At 49.2% G+C, this 16919-nt stretch overlaps 6 protein-coding genes across 6 annotated transcripts; 2 read left to right on the top strand and 4 right to left on the bottom strand.

Annotated features, from left to right (window-relative positions):
- Positions 1 to 66: 66 nt before the first annotated feature.
- Positions 67 to 3027, bottom strand: C8Q69DRAFT_520384 (hypothetical protein; the record flags this gene model as incomplete). Its single annotated transcript, XM_028633495.1, has 9 exons — positions 67 to 283; positions 343 to 545; positions 595 to 733; positions 786 to 2058; positions 2112 to 2186; positions 2239 to 2468; positions 2521 to 2537; positions 2589 to 2720; positions 2770 to 3027. The coding sequence occupies 9 exons, from the start codon at positions 3025 to 3027 to the stop codon at positions 175 to 177; spliced, it is 2436 nt and encodes an 811-aa protein (XP_028485170.1). The 3' UTR covers positions 67 to 174.
- Positions 3028 to 4062: 1035 nt separating this feature from the next.
- C8Q69DRAFT_257468 (alcohol dehydrogenase) lies at positions 4063 to 6148 on the bottom strand. The gene is made up of 9 exons (XM_028626645.1): positions 5789 to 6148; positions 5661 to 5712; positions 5502 to 5583; positions 5418 to 5439; positions 5287 to 5367; positions 5135 to 5228; positions 5038 to 5088; positions 4705 to 4961; positions 4063 to 4596 (listed from the first exon to the last, which is right to left on the bottom strand). The coding sequence occupies exons 1-9, from the start codon at positions 6018 to 6020 to the stop codon at positions 4412 to 4414; spliced, it is 1056 nt and encodes a 351-aa protein (XP_028485169.1). The 5' UTR covers positions 6021 to 6148; the 3' UTR covers positions 4063 to 4411.
- Positions 6149 to 6762: 614 nt separating this feature from the next.
- Positions 6763 to 8311, bottom strand: C8Q69DRAFT_466259 (ADP-ribosylation factor 1). Its single transcript, XM_028630552.1, has 5 exons — positions 7876 to 8311; positions 7750 to 7788; positions 7600 to 7683; positions 7199 to 7522; positions 6763 to 7097 (listed from the first exon to the last, which is right to left on the bottom strand). The coding sequence occupies exons 1-5, from the start codon at positions 7948 to 7950 to the stop codon at positions 7071 to 7073; spliced, it is 549 nt and encodes a 182-aa protein (XP_028485168.1). The 5' UTR covers positions 7951 to 8311; the 3' UTR covers positions 6763 to 7070.
- Positions 8312 to 8749: 438 nt separating this feature from the next.
- C8Q69DRAFT_486557 (actin-like protein ARP8) lies at positions 8750 to 13194 on the top strand (the record flags this gene model as incomplete). The annotated part of the gene is made up of 7 exons (XM_028631915.1): positions 8750 to 8805; positions 8902 to 9304; positions 9360 to 10668; positions 10708 to 10832; positions 10872 to 10945; positions 11567 to 11883; positions 11939 to 13194. The coding sequence occupies 7 exons, from the start codon at positions 8750 to 8752 to the stop codon at positions 13192 to 13194; spliced, it is 3540 nt and encodes a 1179-aa protein (XP_028485167.1).
- A 654-nt stretch (positions 13195 to 13848) lies between these two features.
- On the top strand, positions 13849 to 14750 carry C8Q69DRAFT_257318 (hypothetical protein). Its single transcript, XM_028626643.1, has one exon. It carries the CDS (start codon positions 14058 to 14060, stop codon positions 14715 to 14717), a length of 660 nt encoding a protein of 219 aa, XP_028485166.1. The 5' UTR covers positions 13849 to 14057; the 3' UTR covers positions 14718 to 14750.
- C8Q69DRAFT_257374 (catalase isozyme P) lies at positions 14751 to 16672 on the bottom strand. The gene is made up of 3 exons (XM_028626644.1): positions 16341 to 16672; positions 16096 to 16275; positions 14751 to 16040 (listed from the first exon to the last, which is right to left on the bottom strand). The coding sequence occupies exons 1-3, from the start codon at positions 16410 to 16412 to the stop codon at positions 14784 to 14786; spliced, it is 1509 nt and encodes a 502-aa protein (XP_028485165.1). The 5' UTR covers positions 16413 to 16672; the 3' UTR covers positions 14751 to 14783.
- Positions 16673 to 16919: the final 247 nt, after the last annotated feature.

Raw genomic sequence — 16919 nt, 5'->3', positions numbered from 1 at the left:
ACTATCTGACCGCACCTGCCACGATAATCTATAGAATCAAATTTGGATCTTCGAAAAGTAGGTAATCTCGCACTTTAATAGAATTTCTAGATATAGGCGTTAAGTAAAGAACCTATAGTTTTTCTTTCTTTTTTTCTATTTTCTTTTTTCTTTTACGCTCGCAGAATCGAAAATTTAGATCTCCAAGTGTTCAACACTATTCGATCTTTGGCTGGGACCAGAGCCAGGGCGTCCCAATTCTGCAGTCTTCGTACATATCCAAGTAGACGCGTACATATTTACACTAAAGTCAATTAGCATCTTTTTGTAACGTAGACAAAATATCTGCCTCGTATCACTTACCGATCAATACACGACCCGGGGAATCTAGCGCCTACACGGCGTGGGGAGAAGCCACTCTTCTCGAAGTTCTCAATATACCAGGGTTCGATACTGGCTGACCTTAGCAAAATGCGGCCTCCCATCTTTAGAGCACGGTTGAATGTTCTGGCTTGTGAGGTAGCTGCATCGCCCTTGGGGTCGAACCAGTCCATTGAGTCCATGACCTAGAAACGCGTAAGTACATTCTCGATTAGGAAAGCTTTTTGAACTCACCACTGCGATCGTCAGAGTCCCTGGCGTGATTCTTGCAATAACCTCGTTGATCTCGTCCGTATGAATCCGGAGACCGTCGAAGGCACCAGATGACGACAATTTCGCATGAGCTTTCGGGCTCAGATAAGTAGGGTGGCATCTGCTTGCAATCAGCACGTGAAACAGCAATCGTCGTGGTAATAATCCCCTACCTTCTCGAGAAGCGTCCCTGCAAACAGAGATAGTAGAAGTAGTTGTCGTTGCTGATCATTGTGTCTTTGACGACCGGGTCCAACGTGTCGACGACATACTCCCAGATAGCCTTGCCGCTGACATCCTTGGTCGTCTTCATGTCATGAGTCAGGCCATTCCTCTTGAGGTAGTCATCGATAATCATGTTCCTTTGATTGCGCGGTACACCGGCAGCCTTCCAAGCAAACCATTCTGTTGAAACGATAGCATAATGGAGAGGGGAGCTCATCAGTACTCCACGGATACGGGGCCAGATCTCCCGCTGCTCGTTCAGGGTCTGAGCTTCACACAGCTTCTTCACTTCCTTTTCAAGGCCAAAGACCTTGAACAAATATCGGACCATCTTGATTGCGTGGCGAGAACCGCCAGTCTCGTAGAGCCCCCGTCCAGAGGCGGATGTGAAGACATGAGAATGCTCGAGCCAATACTGGAAGGCCTGACTAGAAAGGTGTGGGCTGAGTTGAGAGATGAGGAGCTCACGGAACTTCTCATGTTTGCCTTCTCCGAAAATCTTCCAGAAATCCCCGTAGCTCAACGCACTAAACCCTGCCACTTTGAGTTCGAGGAGGTGGTTCTGGTTAGGGTTGAGGTCTACCGCATGCACTCTCCTGGGGTTGTTCTGCAGGTAATCCAGGATGTTATCTCCGGCACTGGTGATGGCCAAGATAACATCATCAGGTCCAATGTTTAGCAGACGGTGGTCTACTCGGGGATCCTCCCATGTGAAAGCATAAATGTACTCATTCTGGAACTGGGTGTGCTTGGGCAGCAGATCGTTGTAGTAGACTCGGTAATGGTGATTCTGGTAGAAAGACGAAGGGAGCGGCAGGTTCGCGCTGAGGTTGATAACTGCCGATTCGTATGCCTTGGACCGGATTTCCTTTTCGCTCTGTTCGATCGCGACGTCAATCTCCTTCCGATGGTTCGCTGGTGAGAGATAAGGAGACTCTGTGAAAGATGCATCCAGTTGCTCAATGCTGGAAGGGTTGGAGGCAACGTCCTTCTGGCAACCGATGAAGATATAATAAGGGATACCTCCTAGAAGGTAATTTCTCTCGCTTGCTGAAATGACAGTACCAAAGCGGTATTCCAGGTAATCGCGGCGGGCAGCCTCAAGATTAACCCTGTCAGCCTCGAACCAAGCACGCCAGAATGCGCGTCCCAGCCAGTTCACATGGCGGTTGAAGGCCCCTCCAGTATAATTCCGTGACGAAACATCAACTATGCTTTGCACTATTTCGCCCACTCAGTTCCCGAAACCGAAATACCGATGAAATTTTGCTTACCGTAGAAGTCGCAGACTCCAATAATACCGGAGGGTTTCAGAAGGGAGGTGAAGGAATCAACCACACTATAGTAGTCTGCCATCCATTAGCAGTTGACTTGACTATCGCGGTCCGGATATATTCTCACCTGGTATCATAGACAAGCTATAGCTCATAGTGACAATATCGGCTCCATCATCACCTTTCGGAAGGCGAAAAGACCGAGCGTCAATGCAAATCACACTTACGTTTTTCCATCCTAATCGTTCGAATCGCTTACGGGCGACCTCGAGAAGCGACGGTGATAGATCGACCAGGTAGACGCGGGAGAAAAATGAGTCGACTGGGAGGAAGGAAGCCATTGCCTCAATATTGTATCTAATGAGCGGTTAAGAGATGTGTCACTGATGAGAATATGCCGACGACCTACCCAGTGCCTCCTCCAATCTGACAAAATTAGCCTAGCCCGCTGAATGTGACAATGAACGATATACTTACATCTACCCAGATAGGCTTCTGAGCCTTGGCGCCCTGCTTCTCGCTCTTCAGCTTCAGCTGTGCAGCGAGCAGGCCAAGCATATCCTCGCGGCCCCGGAGGAGCCGTGAACGAGTCGCATCATAGACGGACGCCTGCACGCGGTAAGTAGTGTAATCGTCAGCAGGACGCGGGTTTCCGTACCTGAGTCTTGTAAAAGCTCTCCAGTGCCTGCTGTTGGCCATTGCCGCCCTTCTCATGAGGTTTCAAGAAGCTTGCATATGCGAATTTAAGATAGGTCCAGATCCCGCTATTGTAGTCAGATTTCGCATTTTGGGAAGAGAAGATCAGAACAGAAACGATAAGAACAGAGACAAAGAAAGCAGCAATGGCAATGTAGCCATGAGGCGAGCTCAGGCTACTCGGGATAGATCCCGCAATGAGACTGTCAGCCAGACTCATTGTATAATCGCGACGTGGTCCTCTACCAGTTGTACTGAAGCTCGAGGAGACACCAGCAAAGCACAAACGAGGAAGAAACGACTGGTACTTGAGTACATCGCTTCAAGTATCCTAGGGAGCTCATCTGCAGGCCCACCATGCCCCTCGGTAGCAGGAAATGGCTGAAAGTATACGGACAACATCACGATATCCTATCAGGAGAACACATGCGTGTCGAAAGATAAGATAGACGCAGTGTGGACTAGCCGGCACGTATAGCACGAGGCCATTCAAACCGTGCGGCGGCAATGCTTCAGATCAGCAAGGCAGTTAGTAAAGATGGGATCTGCTCTCGTTCCGAATTGTCGTTGCTGGATCGAGTGGAGTGCAGGGAGTACACGGGCTACGACAGGGTTTCTCAACGCCTGAAAAGGAGCCTCAAGGGAAGCAATATCAAGTAATAACGCGTCTTTATAGCATGTGCAAACACGTTCTGGACACGGCGTCTCGAGGAATGTCGCTGTAGTCTTTCCGGGCGATTGCATGGCCAAAGGTTGAAGTTGTTGGATCAGAGTCGGGTATCAGCCAATGGGAACAGCGTGATCTACCACGAGTTACAAGGGCGGCCTACAGGACGGCCATGTCTCTGGGGAGTCAATACCGTAAGCATCTCATTGATTCTCTGCTTCAGTTAAAACCAATGGACACATTATTTAAGACAGACCCTTCTCGCCCCCGTCTTGGGGAAGATCATCGATCATGCGGGGCCCCTGATGTGTCCCTTCGGATGAGTCTCGGTAACTGTCAATGCTCCGATTCGGACCCGATGTCCATACCAAGACAAGAAGCTATCTGGGCAACTCTTTGCGTATAGCTATACAAGGGAATTGTAGTAACTACCGGGCTTTTCGAAGTTTGACATAGTACTCTAGTTTTTGTCCTTTTCTTTTCTTCTTTTTATTTCAATTCTGCCAGTAGGGAAGCGATCTGGCTCTAAAATGTATCCCAGAATAAAATCATCATGGGAAGGATTGCTATGTTCTCTATGTCTCTTGAATGTAGTTTGATGTGTAAGGATCAAGGGCAAAAATAGTTAAAAGCTGCGGTGATCAACCTCCGGAAGCCCCCGTACCTTACTACTAGTACTTTCCCCTTCTTTGATACACGGGAAAAGATAAGAGCGGAAGTATCTATTGCGGACAGCAACAGTGTCCAGAAAGCTGAATCATATGAAAATATGGGGTAATAACTGGTCGTAATCCATATCCTTTCCTCAATGGTGTTAATCATTGACGCACGAGAAGACGCCACTTTTAGCGCATGGATCAAGGGGTATTAGATCCACAGACTCCGCAGATCTTCGAGGTGGTCTAGGTAGAGTAAATGTAGAAATATCATTCTCCAGTTATTCGGGAATTTTGACGACGGCCCTCCCGTCAATTTCTGACCTGCCCAGTCTCTCCAGCACAGTAGCAATTTGCTCAAAGTCGAAAACCTCGATGTGTGCCTTTACATCACCCGCCACCGCCATTTCCATCAACTCCTCCATTTCTTTGGCCGTGCCTGCAGAATTGCCCACGATTGTAAGACCTAGACCTCATTGATCAGTGGATGTTCGAACTTCTCCGCAGATCTGAGGTACATGTGGGGATTTTCCGTAGTATAACATCCAGGGTACTAAGAAGCTGAGATCCTTACCTTTGACGATCATATCGAGAGGCGTTGCAGGAAGGTTAAAGGGTATATTCGGTATACCAACGCAAACAAGGATACCCGTTCTACGCAGCATCCGCATACTTTGTGCATAGGCTTTCTCATTATTTGCCAAGCATATCACTGCATGTGCACCGAGCCCGGATGTCAATGACTTGACTTCAGCTTCTATGTCGTCGGTCTTATAGTCGAGGAAGCTTGTAGCCCCTAAAGAAAGGCACAACTTCTTCTTTGCTTCGCCACTTATGGTATCCATGTTGGTTAGTAATTGCACGGAGTTGCGCACCCTTTTCATAAAGCAAGGAACGGTCATCCTACCTATCAATAGCAATTACTTTCAATCCCTTCTTTACTGCTATTTGAATTCCCCTAGAACAGTCAGCCTCTACTCAGCCCTCTTGGATTAAAGTCTCACATGTGTCCAAGCCCACCGCCTGCTCCTAGAAGGACCAGCCAATCACCTGGTCGTGTCTTTGCTTTCATGATAGAGGAATACGTTGCAATACCGGCTAGAGTAATTGGTCAGCTAGGTCCAAGTTATGCTGACAGCCTCAATGTCAGATGTACCGCATAGAAGTGGCGCAGCTTCGTCCGGGGATAGCTGCGGAGGGATCTTCGTAACATGGAGAGCTGGCGCCACGATATACTCTACTCATCATCAGAATCGACTTCCATTGTAAGATAAATAGCTCTCATACGCTGGAAAGTTCCTGGGACATTCTGAACCTCGGTCAATGAAACGTTCTTTCGGGAAAACAGTCTGGATCGGAATCTTGACTTACTGCACCGGCATTCTTTTGATACGGACACGATGTGTTGTTGACGGCACATATTTCACAGTTCAAACATGAACTATACAGCCATCTTTCCCCAGATTCAGCATAAATCTCAAATAGGACCTCATGTACGTGACCCATGAGGTAGAAGAATAGGAGACCAACCGGACACCGACTCGATTCCCCTTCCACTCTTCCTCATTGACACCAGCTCCCACTAAAACAATCTAATCAATATCATATTCCATGTCCAAAATTCAAAATTCACCTCTAGATCTGAGTATGCAACTTACCGCCCACGACCGTCCCCACCCCCTCATGCCCCGCCACATCCGTCAACATTGGTGTCTCCCTGCGAACGCTGTGCACATCAGAATGGCACACGCCAGAATACTCCAGCTTAATTAGTAAATCGCCTTCTTGTGGAACGGGCTTCGGATATTTGGTGTCAATTTCAACGAGACGGTGTGACGCTGTCCCTTCAGGCGGGACGACTGCAGCAATCTGTGTTTCTGTAAACTCCATGGCCGATACGTTCTTCTATGATTTTAGAGGATATAATGTAGTTCTTCCAAAGCCACTGCCGGATAGAAGATGTTCGAGAAACGCAGGTAGTCGTTCAAGTTTATAGTGTCCAACGAATGCTGATGCGGAACGTGATACCTCAAGAATTTGTTTCTTTGTGTCGGGATTAGGAGAATATCTAAAGGGACCCTCAACAGTAGTGCCAGACTCTCTTAATATTAATAACAAGTCAACCCCACTCTCCTGGCCAGAGCCAAAAATGCGATAAAAGGGACCAAGATACGGCGAATCGAAGCATATAATTACCTAAGCATCCCAGATCGATCTCGGATAAGGAAGCTCGATAACCACAACGATTGATAGGCGAGATAAGACATGATACCACTGATACGAGCGTAAAAAGCATTTCTATGTTGCCGAAAGACGCTTCAAAATGCGATATGTTTCAGAAGCTCCTATCGTCCGTGCTCTCTTGGAGGCTCTGTGGTCATCTATTACCCCTCACGAAACTTTCCATAGTAATTGACGAGCTGCCGACTTTCTCGAAACAATTTACCAATGAGAAACGCACTAACTAACGGGAAAGTTTAGGTAGATGGCATGGAAGCCTTTCCAATACTACCACAATAGTATCGACCTTGAGTGTTGTTTTTCTCGAATAAGTAAATTACGCTGGCCTCGAAATTGAACCTAGCAATTGAGGACTTCTGCAAACTCGTTTCCGCTTATGTAGCTGCCGTCGCATGCTTGGACCTAGGAAAGGTACGGGATGTGTAGGTACTCATCAATATACGGCATTGCCTACACAGTGAGACATTCTTAGATTGGTATCTTTTCGTGACGGTTTGGATACAAAGTTCTCAAATTAAAGTAATCGGTAGTGGCCTATTGCTAGGCTGTGAAACTCGATGATTTTGTGATATACAAAATGGCGCGGCCTTTACGGCCCTCCGCCGAGAGTCTAACCGAGGAAAGTGAGGTAAAAGACGGAGAACGCCAGGCGAGTGGTATTAGTGAGGATTCGTGACACGATAACAAAGACGCCTGCGCTTATGAGTTTTCAGATTGGACTGTTTGCTGCACAGTGATGTAAGCATCTGTCTACATAAGAGAAATGCAGCCCAAACAGAGGCGACCTGCGACTGACGGGATGTCTTGGATAACAGGAGTATACTTACCACCAACCAATCCATTCCTTCACTAATGCCCTTTCCGTCAATGGCAGAGCATGCAACAATACTCCAATTTCTATCACGGAGCTCTCCTAGCTTCAGAGCCTCCGATATTTCACCAGCGCCTTTGGCACCGGGCTGGTCTTGCTTGTTGGCAAAGACCAGCAATGCCGCGTCCCGAAGCTCTTCCTCATTCAACATAGCCGCCAACTCGTCTGCAGCAGTTCCTAATCGTTCAACATCTGTCGAATCAATGACGAAAATGACAGCAGCAGTATTTGCATAGTAGCACCTCCAGTATGGACGGATAGATGTTTGGCCTCCGAGATCCTAAGTATCAATGCCCCAGTCAGCGCTTGTGTCCTAGTGACGTCTCGGGCGGGTTGCCACTTAGGGACTCAACGTACCCAGACATTGAAGTTGAGGTTCTTATATGTCACAGATTCGACGTTGAAGCCGATAGTCGGTATTGTCGTCACAACTTCTCCAATCTGCGCGGAAGAGTAACAACTGTTAGCGAGAACAGGCTAAGATAACATCACGACTGGCTTTCATACCTTCAATCTGTATAGCAGAGTTGTCTTGCCGGCATTGTCCTATATCATCGAGACCCGAGTCAGTATCGAACCTATACTGTTTGATACTTCTGGTCGCGTGGCCTGGGGAGAAGGCAGCCAACATACAAGTCCAAGAATGAGAACACGGATTTCCTTTTTGGACCAGAACAAGGAAACCAGACGAGACAAGGAAACGCCCATTGTGCTATCTGTATAGAATATTTCCAGCCGTCCAGACGGTCAAGCAAGAGGCAGACTGCGAGATGTTGACGGCAACCGTAGGTCGAGGTTGCAGCCACTGAAGGTACGAGGACGTGAGAAAAAGGCGTAGGATGATGAAGCAAAACAGTATACAGATGCGATAAATACTATGACATGTCCTCGTGAGCGGATCCAGACCGTTTGTACAATGAGCGATTTCGATTGATTGTTAGACTGAACGAACTGTGAAGGGAGAGCGCCAATCTTGAACTTCTGGTGGTGACCGCATCGGGGCCAGCTGGCGTTGGCTAGGCGGGCGCGCCCTGGCCGATCTGCGTGGCCCAAGCTTTGCGCTCTCCGGGATTGAAAGCCAAGGGAAGCAGACGGACCATCCGCATTATTCACTGAGGGCTCTCCATTACTGTGGCGCTCTCGTCGGGGTTCCATTCTCTCTGCTATCACGACAAAGGCGGTTTCATAAATTCAAGTCTTTCACGCCTCTCTAATGACGACCGCCTGAAGTGTCTCATCACCTCATCAGCACCAACCGCCAACCGCGATCCTCCGCACTGCGCCAATACCCCTCGATTTACTATCTTTGGAATCGATTTGGAACAGTCGCCGAAGTAGCGCTGAGGAAGACAGGGAGCAAGCAAAATGGTTGGGAAGAAATCCGGCAAGGCACTCCTTCGGGATGAGGGTAAGTAATCCGCGATCAAGCGCATTGCTACTCAACAATACTTGCGGAGTTGACGCTGACGAATATACTTGTGAAGGCCTGGAGCGTACAGATAACAACATGGAGCTCTCGAGCTGGCCCCAGATACCTCCGATCAACCAGAAAAACTACTATACGTATGCAACCTCACTTTCTCAGTCTCTGTCTGCGCTTGGACGCCTACGGTAGTGTTATTGACCACACTGGTTTACTGACGTGTTTCTGGCCTGCAGAGACTATCTCAAGAGGGATGATCAGCTGCTAGCCTTCCGACTACAAAATGAAGAAGTGAGAAATCGAATGACCAAAAGCGCAAAGGATCGGGATCGCGCTCTTGCAATGGGGAAGACAGAAGAGTTAGAAGGAGATGGTGAAATAGACGGTGATACTCCCATGGATGATGCTGAGGAGGCCGCTACAGAAGCTCTGGGTTCAAAGGTGATAGTAATCCATGTCGGGAGCCAGAACCTGCGAATTGGATTAGCGAGCGATGCATTACCCAAGACCGTCCCTATGGTTATTGCACGGAAATCCACCAAAAACGAGTCAGAGGAAGAGGGGACAGAGCCAATCCCAAAGAGGCAGAAGCTGGATGACGACTCACTGATGGAACCTGAAAAGATGTTTGGTACAGAGGTACGTCTATCGCGATATATTGCGGTTGTCGAATAAATCACTGACGGCCCTCCAGTTCGCCTCCCAGTACACGGCGATGTCTTCGGAGCTCAAGACGCACATGCGTCAGAATAAAAGACGAACGCTTCCAAATTCTAAGGAGATGGTAGTGAATTACAATCGACGGACACCTCCGGAGACCATTTCAGAGCACAACGATCCGATGCGCGTGGAGTGGACAGAAATTGCCGACCCCGCTCCGGAGTTCATTACTGGACAGGCAGCCTTGAGAATCCCTGATACATCAAATCCTCGCTACAAGCTTTTCTGGCCAATCCGATATGGGTGGTGCAACGAGAAGGATTACAACAGTAAAAGACTCCTGTTTCTGGACATCTCGTTGATCCTGGAAGACGCGATCAAGACTCAGCTGGGTTTGACCAGCAAAAAGGAGTGGCCGCAATATTCCTGTGTGTTTGTCATTCCCGATCTCTATGAAAAGTCGTATGTGACACAGATCTTGGAAATGCTTATGAGGGAGTTCGCGTTCGCTCGTGTGTGCTTCATCCAGGAAAGCCTGGCAGCTTCCTTTGGCGCGGGCTTCACCTCCACGTGTGTTGTGGACATTGGGGCGCAGAAGACATCGATATGTTGTGTGGAGGAAGGGATGTGTATTGAGAACTCACGGGTCAACTTGAAGTACGGCGGCGCTGACGTGACTGAAACGTTCATCAAGATGATGCTATACGATCACTTCCCTTACGCCGATATTGACCTGAGACGAAGATACGACTTCCTACTGGCGGAAGAGCTGAAGAAAAACGTATGCACGATGTACGAGGCGAATGTCTCTGTGCAGGTCTTCGACTTTCATCTGCGGATCTCTGGTCAGGATACCCGGAAATTCACCTTCAAAGCATACGATGAAGTTCTTCTCGCACCCATGGGTTACTTTCAACCCACGATATTCGATAATTCGCGGAAGCTGGAAGGCAGGAGGAAACTGATATCTCCATCCCGTGATATCTACGATGGCTCGCTCAACGATCCTGTGTCGGCAGCACAGTCAGAGATCTTGGCGGCAATTGCTCCTCCATCCGCTAATTCCCAGACTAATGGAGATGCAAATCATCCGAGCCTGTTGGATGTGCAATCCACCCCAAGCCGCTCACAGCAAATAAACGCACTGGTCAGAGTGCAAGATCTCGACGCGACCCCCCGTTCATCTGTTGCAGGATCGCCAGGGCCAGAGGTCACGGGAACGCCGCAGGCAGGTGGTGCAAACACTCCCATCCCCGGCGCACAGGGCCAGACTTCGTCCCAAACGCCCCGTATGCCCGCGGTCGAGGAAAGAGATGATGTTCTCCCCATCTTTCCACTGGACAGTGCCATATTCACCTCCATCACTCACGGTGCACGTTCAGATGACCGCAAAATGCGTGATTTCCTCGGTGGAATCATGGTGGTTGGAGGAGGCAGCCTAATCTCGGGTTTCCATCCCTTCTTGGAAGAACGTCTACAAACTCTTCGACCGGGATATGCCAAAGAAGTCATGATTGGCACGCCACCGAGAGAGCTTGATCCGCAGGTGGTGGTTTGGAAAGGTGCCAGCGTCTTCGGAAAACTCAGCGGGACAAACGACAGCTGGATAGGACAGCTGGAGTATGATCGGCTAGGTAGTCGGCTTCTGGCATACAAGTGCATGTGGGCTTACTGATCCTTGCTTGTAACAAAAACCGAGTTTGCCCTTATCGACCTTTAAGAGGCGACGACAATCCGCGTACTGGTTATCTGGGTGTCTATTTACGGTGTGTTTTCTGGGTGTAAGATAGGCGATTCAATGGGTAAAAGAGCAGATTATTCGCTATTGCATGTAAAACTTCGGCTGCAGTCCATTTATGATCAGAGACAAATATTAGCGCATCTCAATCAGGTGCTATATAAAGAAATACTTCTTCCCCGAAGTCGGAACGGCAAATCTCCATTCCCAGCTCCATACCATAAGTATACGCTAGCCGTAACTATAAGGCGGTAAATTAAGGCAGAATAGCGCCTCTCACTGCTCAGTGAGTTTCGCTTCATGATTGCCTTCCCAGTGCTCAGAGTCCCTCTCGCAGAGCTTACCTTTGGCATTTTTGAGGACAGGCTCACTCAAACAAAGCCGTGCCGTTCCAGATTAAAGTTTATATCTTGGTCCTGGAAGCTCTCATCCCGAGACGCGTGGCTCTTGTGAGTTCAGTACCTACACTTTCAACGCGCATTTCCTGATTAACAGTTTACCAGCCAGGAACACTTTCCGCTGACGCCCATTTATTTACTTGCCGAGGGTCAAGTCATGTCGAAGCCTAAGGATGGCCGCCCTTCCGAGGGCTTTCACCAGGAGTACATCGCCTCTTTGCGATACCGAAATGATCTTCCTCCTCCCGATATGCCACCAAAGTTCCTTGACATCCCACATGAGGGATTGGAGCGCTTCCTTACTCCAGGTTTTGCTTCAAACATGGCAAGGCGCGAGGAGCTAAACATAGACGTGGACGCAGAAGGTGGTATGCCAATTGATCTAGTGGGGATCCCAGGTCTCCATTTAGGTGATGAGAGCGGTAAGGTCCTTGCAGCGCCAGAACTCGATCCCCGAGTCTAATTTGTTCGTCATAGCTATTATGGCGCCGGAGAATCCTCCTCCTGTAGATCCAGCCGATCTAGCCCTCTTGACGACTTTGGATCAACTCAAAAACCCAGCTCCTAAGAACACGAATGTCAGTTTCCTGCGTCGCACACAGTACATCTCCGCTGGCCAAGTGAGCACGGGAAGCGTGAGGACAACCCCCATCAGACCCAAGCCACGCAACCAGCCAGAGAAGACAAATGTTTCCCGTGATGATCCCACATATATCAAGAAATACATCCAGAAGGGATTCGATATTGCATATCCTCAGAGCAAGCACACCGGCGAAGACACTCCGAGCAGAATCAAGGGACATACGCCGACGAAAGCAGAGCTTGATGCATGGGCTCATCCAACGCATCCTGACAACCCCAAACTCAAGCCTACAGGCTTCTTACCTGTGCTCCCAGATTTGCAAGGCTTCCCCGATCCTGGTGGATTCGTCCAGTTCAAGTTTGATAAGGCACCCCTACAAGGGATCTCAGGAAGGCGAGATGAACGCATGGATGTCGCCATCCTCGTGCCTTCGGCGCCAGAGGAAAGAGTCTGCCAGGAGCACGCGACTAAAACGGCCCTACACAAGGCCAATCCTAATCTGTACCCCGATCCTGGTCCTATCCCGTGGGATTATGATCTTTTCCTACCAGAGAAGAAAGGGGCTGCGAAAAAGATCAAGAACAGTCTCAAAATATCCAACCCAGACCGCGATAATGAGGAGAATTACACACATGAAGGGCCCGACAAGCAAAAGTTTCACCGCTATGATCGGGTTCGCACCTATGCTACCAGCAGCCAAACCCTTAGTACAGAGCAAAAGCAACGCGACATTGCACTCACGCTATTCGATCCGTCAGAAGTGTCTGACCAGGGCAGCACACGCCTCACTCAGAAAGGAGCCTATTACTACCCGATATTGGGTAAAACTCGGCTTAAGCCTGAGCGTGCTCGTACTATCGCCCAGGCTGGTCTGGCGCCAACTCGTCCTAAGGCGAAGGAGGATCAGGTCGATCAAATCCAGGTTGTTGTGCGTGATCCTGATGAGGCTGAAGTCTACAAACGCTCTTTGCACCGGGCAGCGATCGACCCCGTATTCGCAAAAACCCTGCCGCCACCTCCAGAGGAACCTGCTGGTGAAAATGAACCTGCTGGTGAGGAGAAGGGCGAGAAGGAAGAGAGGGCGTCTGACCGCGAACGAAGTGAAGAGAGGCAGTCAGAACCGGAAGACGAGGATATGAACGAGGATTGATACTGTCCCCGTCGTCTTGTCGATGAATTATTAGGCCGAATATAGCGCTATACTCAGGCGCCTCCCCCATTCTAAAATGGGATCCATTGAATCAATCATCTTGAGCCGTCTCCGGCCTCAACATTATTCCATCTCTTGACTCATGCGATACCATAAGCGGATCGGAAATCCACTGCATTTTCGACATGGTTACATCCTGCTTTCTCTTTTTCTCTTTTTTCTACTTTCGTCCTTGTAAATGTTGAGATATAAATCGAAAACTTCCTCCGTTGCAAGCTCTTCGAGACGATAAAGCTGATATAATGGGATCTGTCTTTCTTACTTGTCTTACGAAGTCGATTTCACCGGGGATGGCGGGTAGCACAAGCGTTTGGCGTTCAAAGTGGACACCGGCATTGATTGCGGTTGGGTCAATTTCTCGCGGTGTGTACATTATTATAAATGCAAGACTACTTCAGAAATTCTCCTATTTCCGTTCATTCCATAACGCAGGGCGGCTCTCTGATATTATCCACGATATGCTCGAAACTACTGTTTGTAGTCTGCGAACCTACTAATGATAGGATGTCCCCATGGATGGGGCCTTCTGCTACTCATGTAAGCTTAGCCGTGCGGAGGATCTACACTGCATAAATGAATGGCACCAGTAAACAATGTGGTTCGAAAGCCTGGTTGCATGGTATATTTGCAAGTTTAACATCATTGTTTCCCCTACATATATAGACATCCAGGCTTGCTCAACACTAAGGAGACACTGTTTCCTGCTCTGTTAAATCATTCTCCCAGATCTTTCTCAAACACATACACTCTCAATCTCTCTATCTCTCTCTTCCCAATACACATCTCTTGAACAATTATCCATCATGTTCGGACCGGCTCAACTCGACGAAGCGACCATAAAATCTATCGACTTCAACCGCAACTCCCGTCGCATGCTCCAGGACATGCGCGAAAAGACCTGGGGCTGGGTCGTCTACCGCACAACCTACCGCTCCGACCCCGCGTTCCACAAAGCAATCGAAATCCTCACTTCCTGGATCAAGGCGGGAGTCTACGAAGATCTTCACGAGTACGGCTTGGAAAACCCGGATCCCACGCCCAACGATCAGCTCTGGGCGCGCCACCAGCTGACCGTGATCGAGGAGCCAGCCATGCTGAACGAGGCTTCGTTTGACGCAGTGCGGAGGCATTTTGAAGGCTGGGTAGAAGCTCAAGATAAGCAAGATGCATGGAACAAGTATCGCGCGTGCTTGGTGATGGATGAGGTGGCTGTCAAACGACTGGGCGAGGCAATGATGCCAGAGGAGCATCGGGAGAAGCATGGGGAGCGCTGTTATGCAGAGCTGCGGAAATGGTTTGTTCCAGCTGTGGAGGCATTTCCAGAACTTGAAGAGGGAGAGAAGACTAATTTTGAAGGGTGGATGAATTGTTCAGTCTTTAATCTAATACGGCTATGGACGTCTTTGGGCGATGGGATGTACATGGAAGATGCCTCAAATGAGGTCCAGGATGGGGTGTACTGAGGGCGAGACCGGTAGGGTTGCTCAGCGCTGTATGAATATTCCAGTTTTATTGTTTGCTCATAGTATCTACAGACGCGCGGGGATGTGAGACTGTTTCTTGACATTGGCCTCGGTAGCTTTCTCGATTCGTGCACCGAGATCCTTGTTGACGCGGGTGAACATTCCGTAAGTCTGCTTACGGACTCTCTCGTGAGCGTTGCACAGATGACTAGCCACGTTGTTGACAAAGTTGTCCTGCTGTCCACGCTGACGGCCCAGGACCTGCCAGAGGCCGTTGGCCTGGACGAAGTCCTCGTCCGTGACGGGGATTTGCCTGGCGACTGCTGCACCGGCCCATTTCTCGTGCTCCTGGCTGGCTTTGACAGGACGGAAGGTCAACGGACGGAAAGTTGATGGGTAGTTAGGATTCGCGCCATAGTTGCCGTTGACAGTCATGGCACCATCACGCTGGTAGGGGTTGAAGGCACGGAGAGGACAGTTGACCGGGATTTGCTGATAATTGACTCCCAAGCGGTGACGGTGCGTATCTGGGTAGGAGAATAGACGGGATTGCAGCACTGGATCGGCAGAAGCCTCCACGCCAGGAACCATGTGCGAAGGTGAGAAGGCTGCCTGTTCGATTTCGGCAAAGTAGTTCTGCGGGTTCTTGTTCAGGGTAAATCGGCCGAAGCGACGCAGCGGAACCTCGCTCTGTGGCCAGACCTTGGTTAGATCAAATATGTTCCAACGGAACTTTTCAGCCTGCTCAGGGCTGAGGACCTGGACATAACAGGTCCAGGAAGGGTATTCGCCCTTCTCGATGGCGTTGAAGAGATCTTCCGTATGCCAGTCAGGATTCTCTGAGGCGAGCTTGCCAGCCTCTTCATTGGTGAAGGTCTTGCTTCCCTGGTCGGTCTTGCAGTGAATCTGGACATAGTTGAAGGTTCCATCTGGCTTTATCCACTTGTAGGTATGCCCAGAGTAGCCGTTCATGTGGCGATAGGAGTATGGAGTACCGCGGTCACTGAACAGATGCATGACCTGATGAACAGACTCCTGATGGGTTGACAAATAGTCCCAGAACATAGTAGCATCTTTCAGATTGGTCTGAGGGTTCCTCTTTTGAGTGTGGATGAAGATAGGGAACTTGGATGGGTCACGGACAAAAAACACTGGAGTGTTGTTGAATACCCAGTCCCAGTTACCTTCCTCTGTATAGAACTTGAGTGAGAAACCGCGAGGATCACGAGCACTGTCTGCTGAACCCTTCTCCCCACCGACTGTAGAGAACCGTGAGACCAACTTGGTCTTCTTTCCAACACCCTTGAGCATGTCAATAGTAGTCTGATTCCTCATGTTAGCCGCTGTGCAAGTTGTAGATTCAAAGTGGAAAACATACAATGTCACTGATGTCGTCTGTGACTTCAAACTCTCCATAAGCTCCAGCACCCTTTGCATGAACAACCCGCTCCGGGATTCTCTCTCGATCGAAGTGTGCTAGCAGGTCGATCAAGTGGAAGTCCTGGAGCAGAAGGGGTCCATTTGCACCAACCCGCAATGAAGCTTCTGGGTCCATGACCTATACGGGCACATTAGTACGCTTTAAGAACTTCAACGTTGCCGTGATCGGTCGAATAGACTCACCGGGCAGCCATTGGACGTAGTGTAGGTCGGGTTCTCATTGTAGCGGTAGGTCTCTGGAAGAAAGGAAGTCATCGTCAGTTACTTATCCAGATCTCCAAAGATATGTACCAGCTGCCAGCTATGGAAATGGGCAAATAGGTGCCTGGGTTCATACTTGGCTCATCGTCTTTACCCATGATGGCGGTTCAATATCGCAGTATGATACAGAAAACAGTTCGTATAATGGATACAGTTGCTCAATTGTCAGCAGGGAGATGCAGGGTTGAGTCTACGATGAGCAGCAGATAGAAGACGAAAGGAGATTATATACCGCCCTCTGGACACGGAAGTGCGCCGTTGGAGAGATTTATCAGCTTGGGAGAAAGCCATTCTCGATCCATCTATCAGACACCACGAGACTAACGGTCTGGGGAACGAAATCAGAATCATCCTGTTATGGGGATTCATCATCCATGTCAACATACCAATAGCTCCCGTGGGGCCGTGTGTTTTTGTCTAGGCCAGCGCTCATCAGACCTCGGTTGTCATCAAATCGATCCAGCTAGGAGAGGTTCATCCCTAAGTATGACGTTTTCCCCA

This window comes from Paecilomyces variotii, assembly GCF_004022145.1.
Source record: "Paecilomyces variotii strain CBS 101075 chromosome Unknown C8Q69scaffold_5, whole genome shotgun sequence".
Lineage (NCBI taxonomy): Eukaryota > Fungi > Ascomycota > Eurotiomycetes > Eurotiales > Thermoascaceae > Paecilomyces > Paecilomyces variotii.
This window is presented reverse-complemented; position numbering and strand designations above follow the sequence as displayed.

Bases quoted from the DNA above. Each gene is read 5' to 3' on its own strand.
- C8Q69DRAFT_257468 (XM_028626645.1), bottom strand. From the start codon at position 6,020: ATGGAGTTTACAGAAACACAGATTGCTGCAGTCGTCCCGCCTGAAGGG. The intron at 5,368-5,417 runs GTATGAGAGCTA...GATGATGAGTAG, and splicing joins TGTCCCAGGAACTTTCCAGC to AGTATATCGTGGCGCCAGCT. The intron at 5,229-5,286 runs GTACATCTGACA...CAATTACTCTAG, and splicing joins AGCTGCGCCACTTCTATGCG to CCGGTATTGCAACGTATTCC.
- C8Q69DRAFT_466259 (XM_028630552.1), bottom strand. From the start codon at position 7,950: ATGGGCGTTTCCTTGTCTCGTCTGGTTTCCTTGTTCTGGTCCAAAAAG. The intron at 7,789-7,875 runs GTATGTTGGCTG...TCGATGATATAG, and splicing joins GTGTTCTCATTCTTGGACTT to GACAATGCCGGCAAGACAAC. The intron at 7,523-7,599 runs GTACGTTGAGTC...ATTGATACTTAG, and splicing joins ACCTCAACTTCAATGTCTGG to GATCTCGGAGGCCAAACATC.
- C8Q69DRAFT_257318 (XM_028626643.1), top strand. From the start codon at position 14,058: ATGTTCGGACCGGCTCAACTCGACGAAGCGACCATAAAATCTATCGAC.
- C8Q69DRAFT_257374 (XM_028626644.1), bottom strand. From the start codon at position 16,412: ATGACTTCCTTTCTTCCAGAGACCTACCGCTACAATGAGAACCCGACC. The intron at 16,276-16,340 runs GTGAGTCTATTC...GTGCCCGTATAG, and splicing joins CTACGTCCAATGGCTGCCCG to GTCATGGACCCAGAAGCTTC. The intron at 16,041-16,095 runs GTATGTTTTCCA...ATGAGGAATCAG, and splicing joins CAGACGACATCAGTGACATT to ACTACTATTGACATGCTCAA.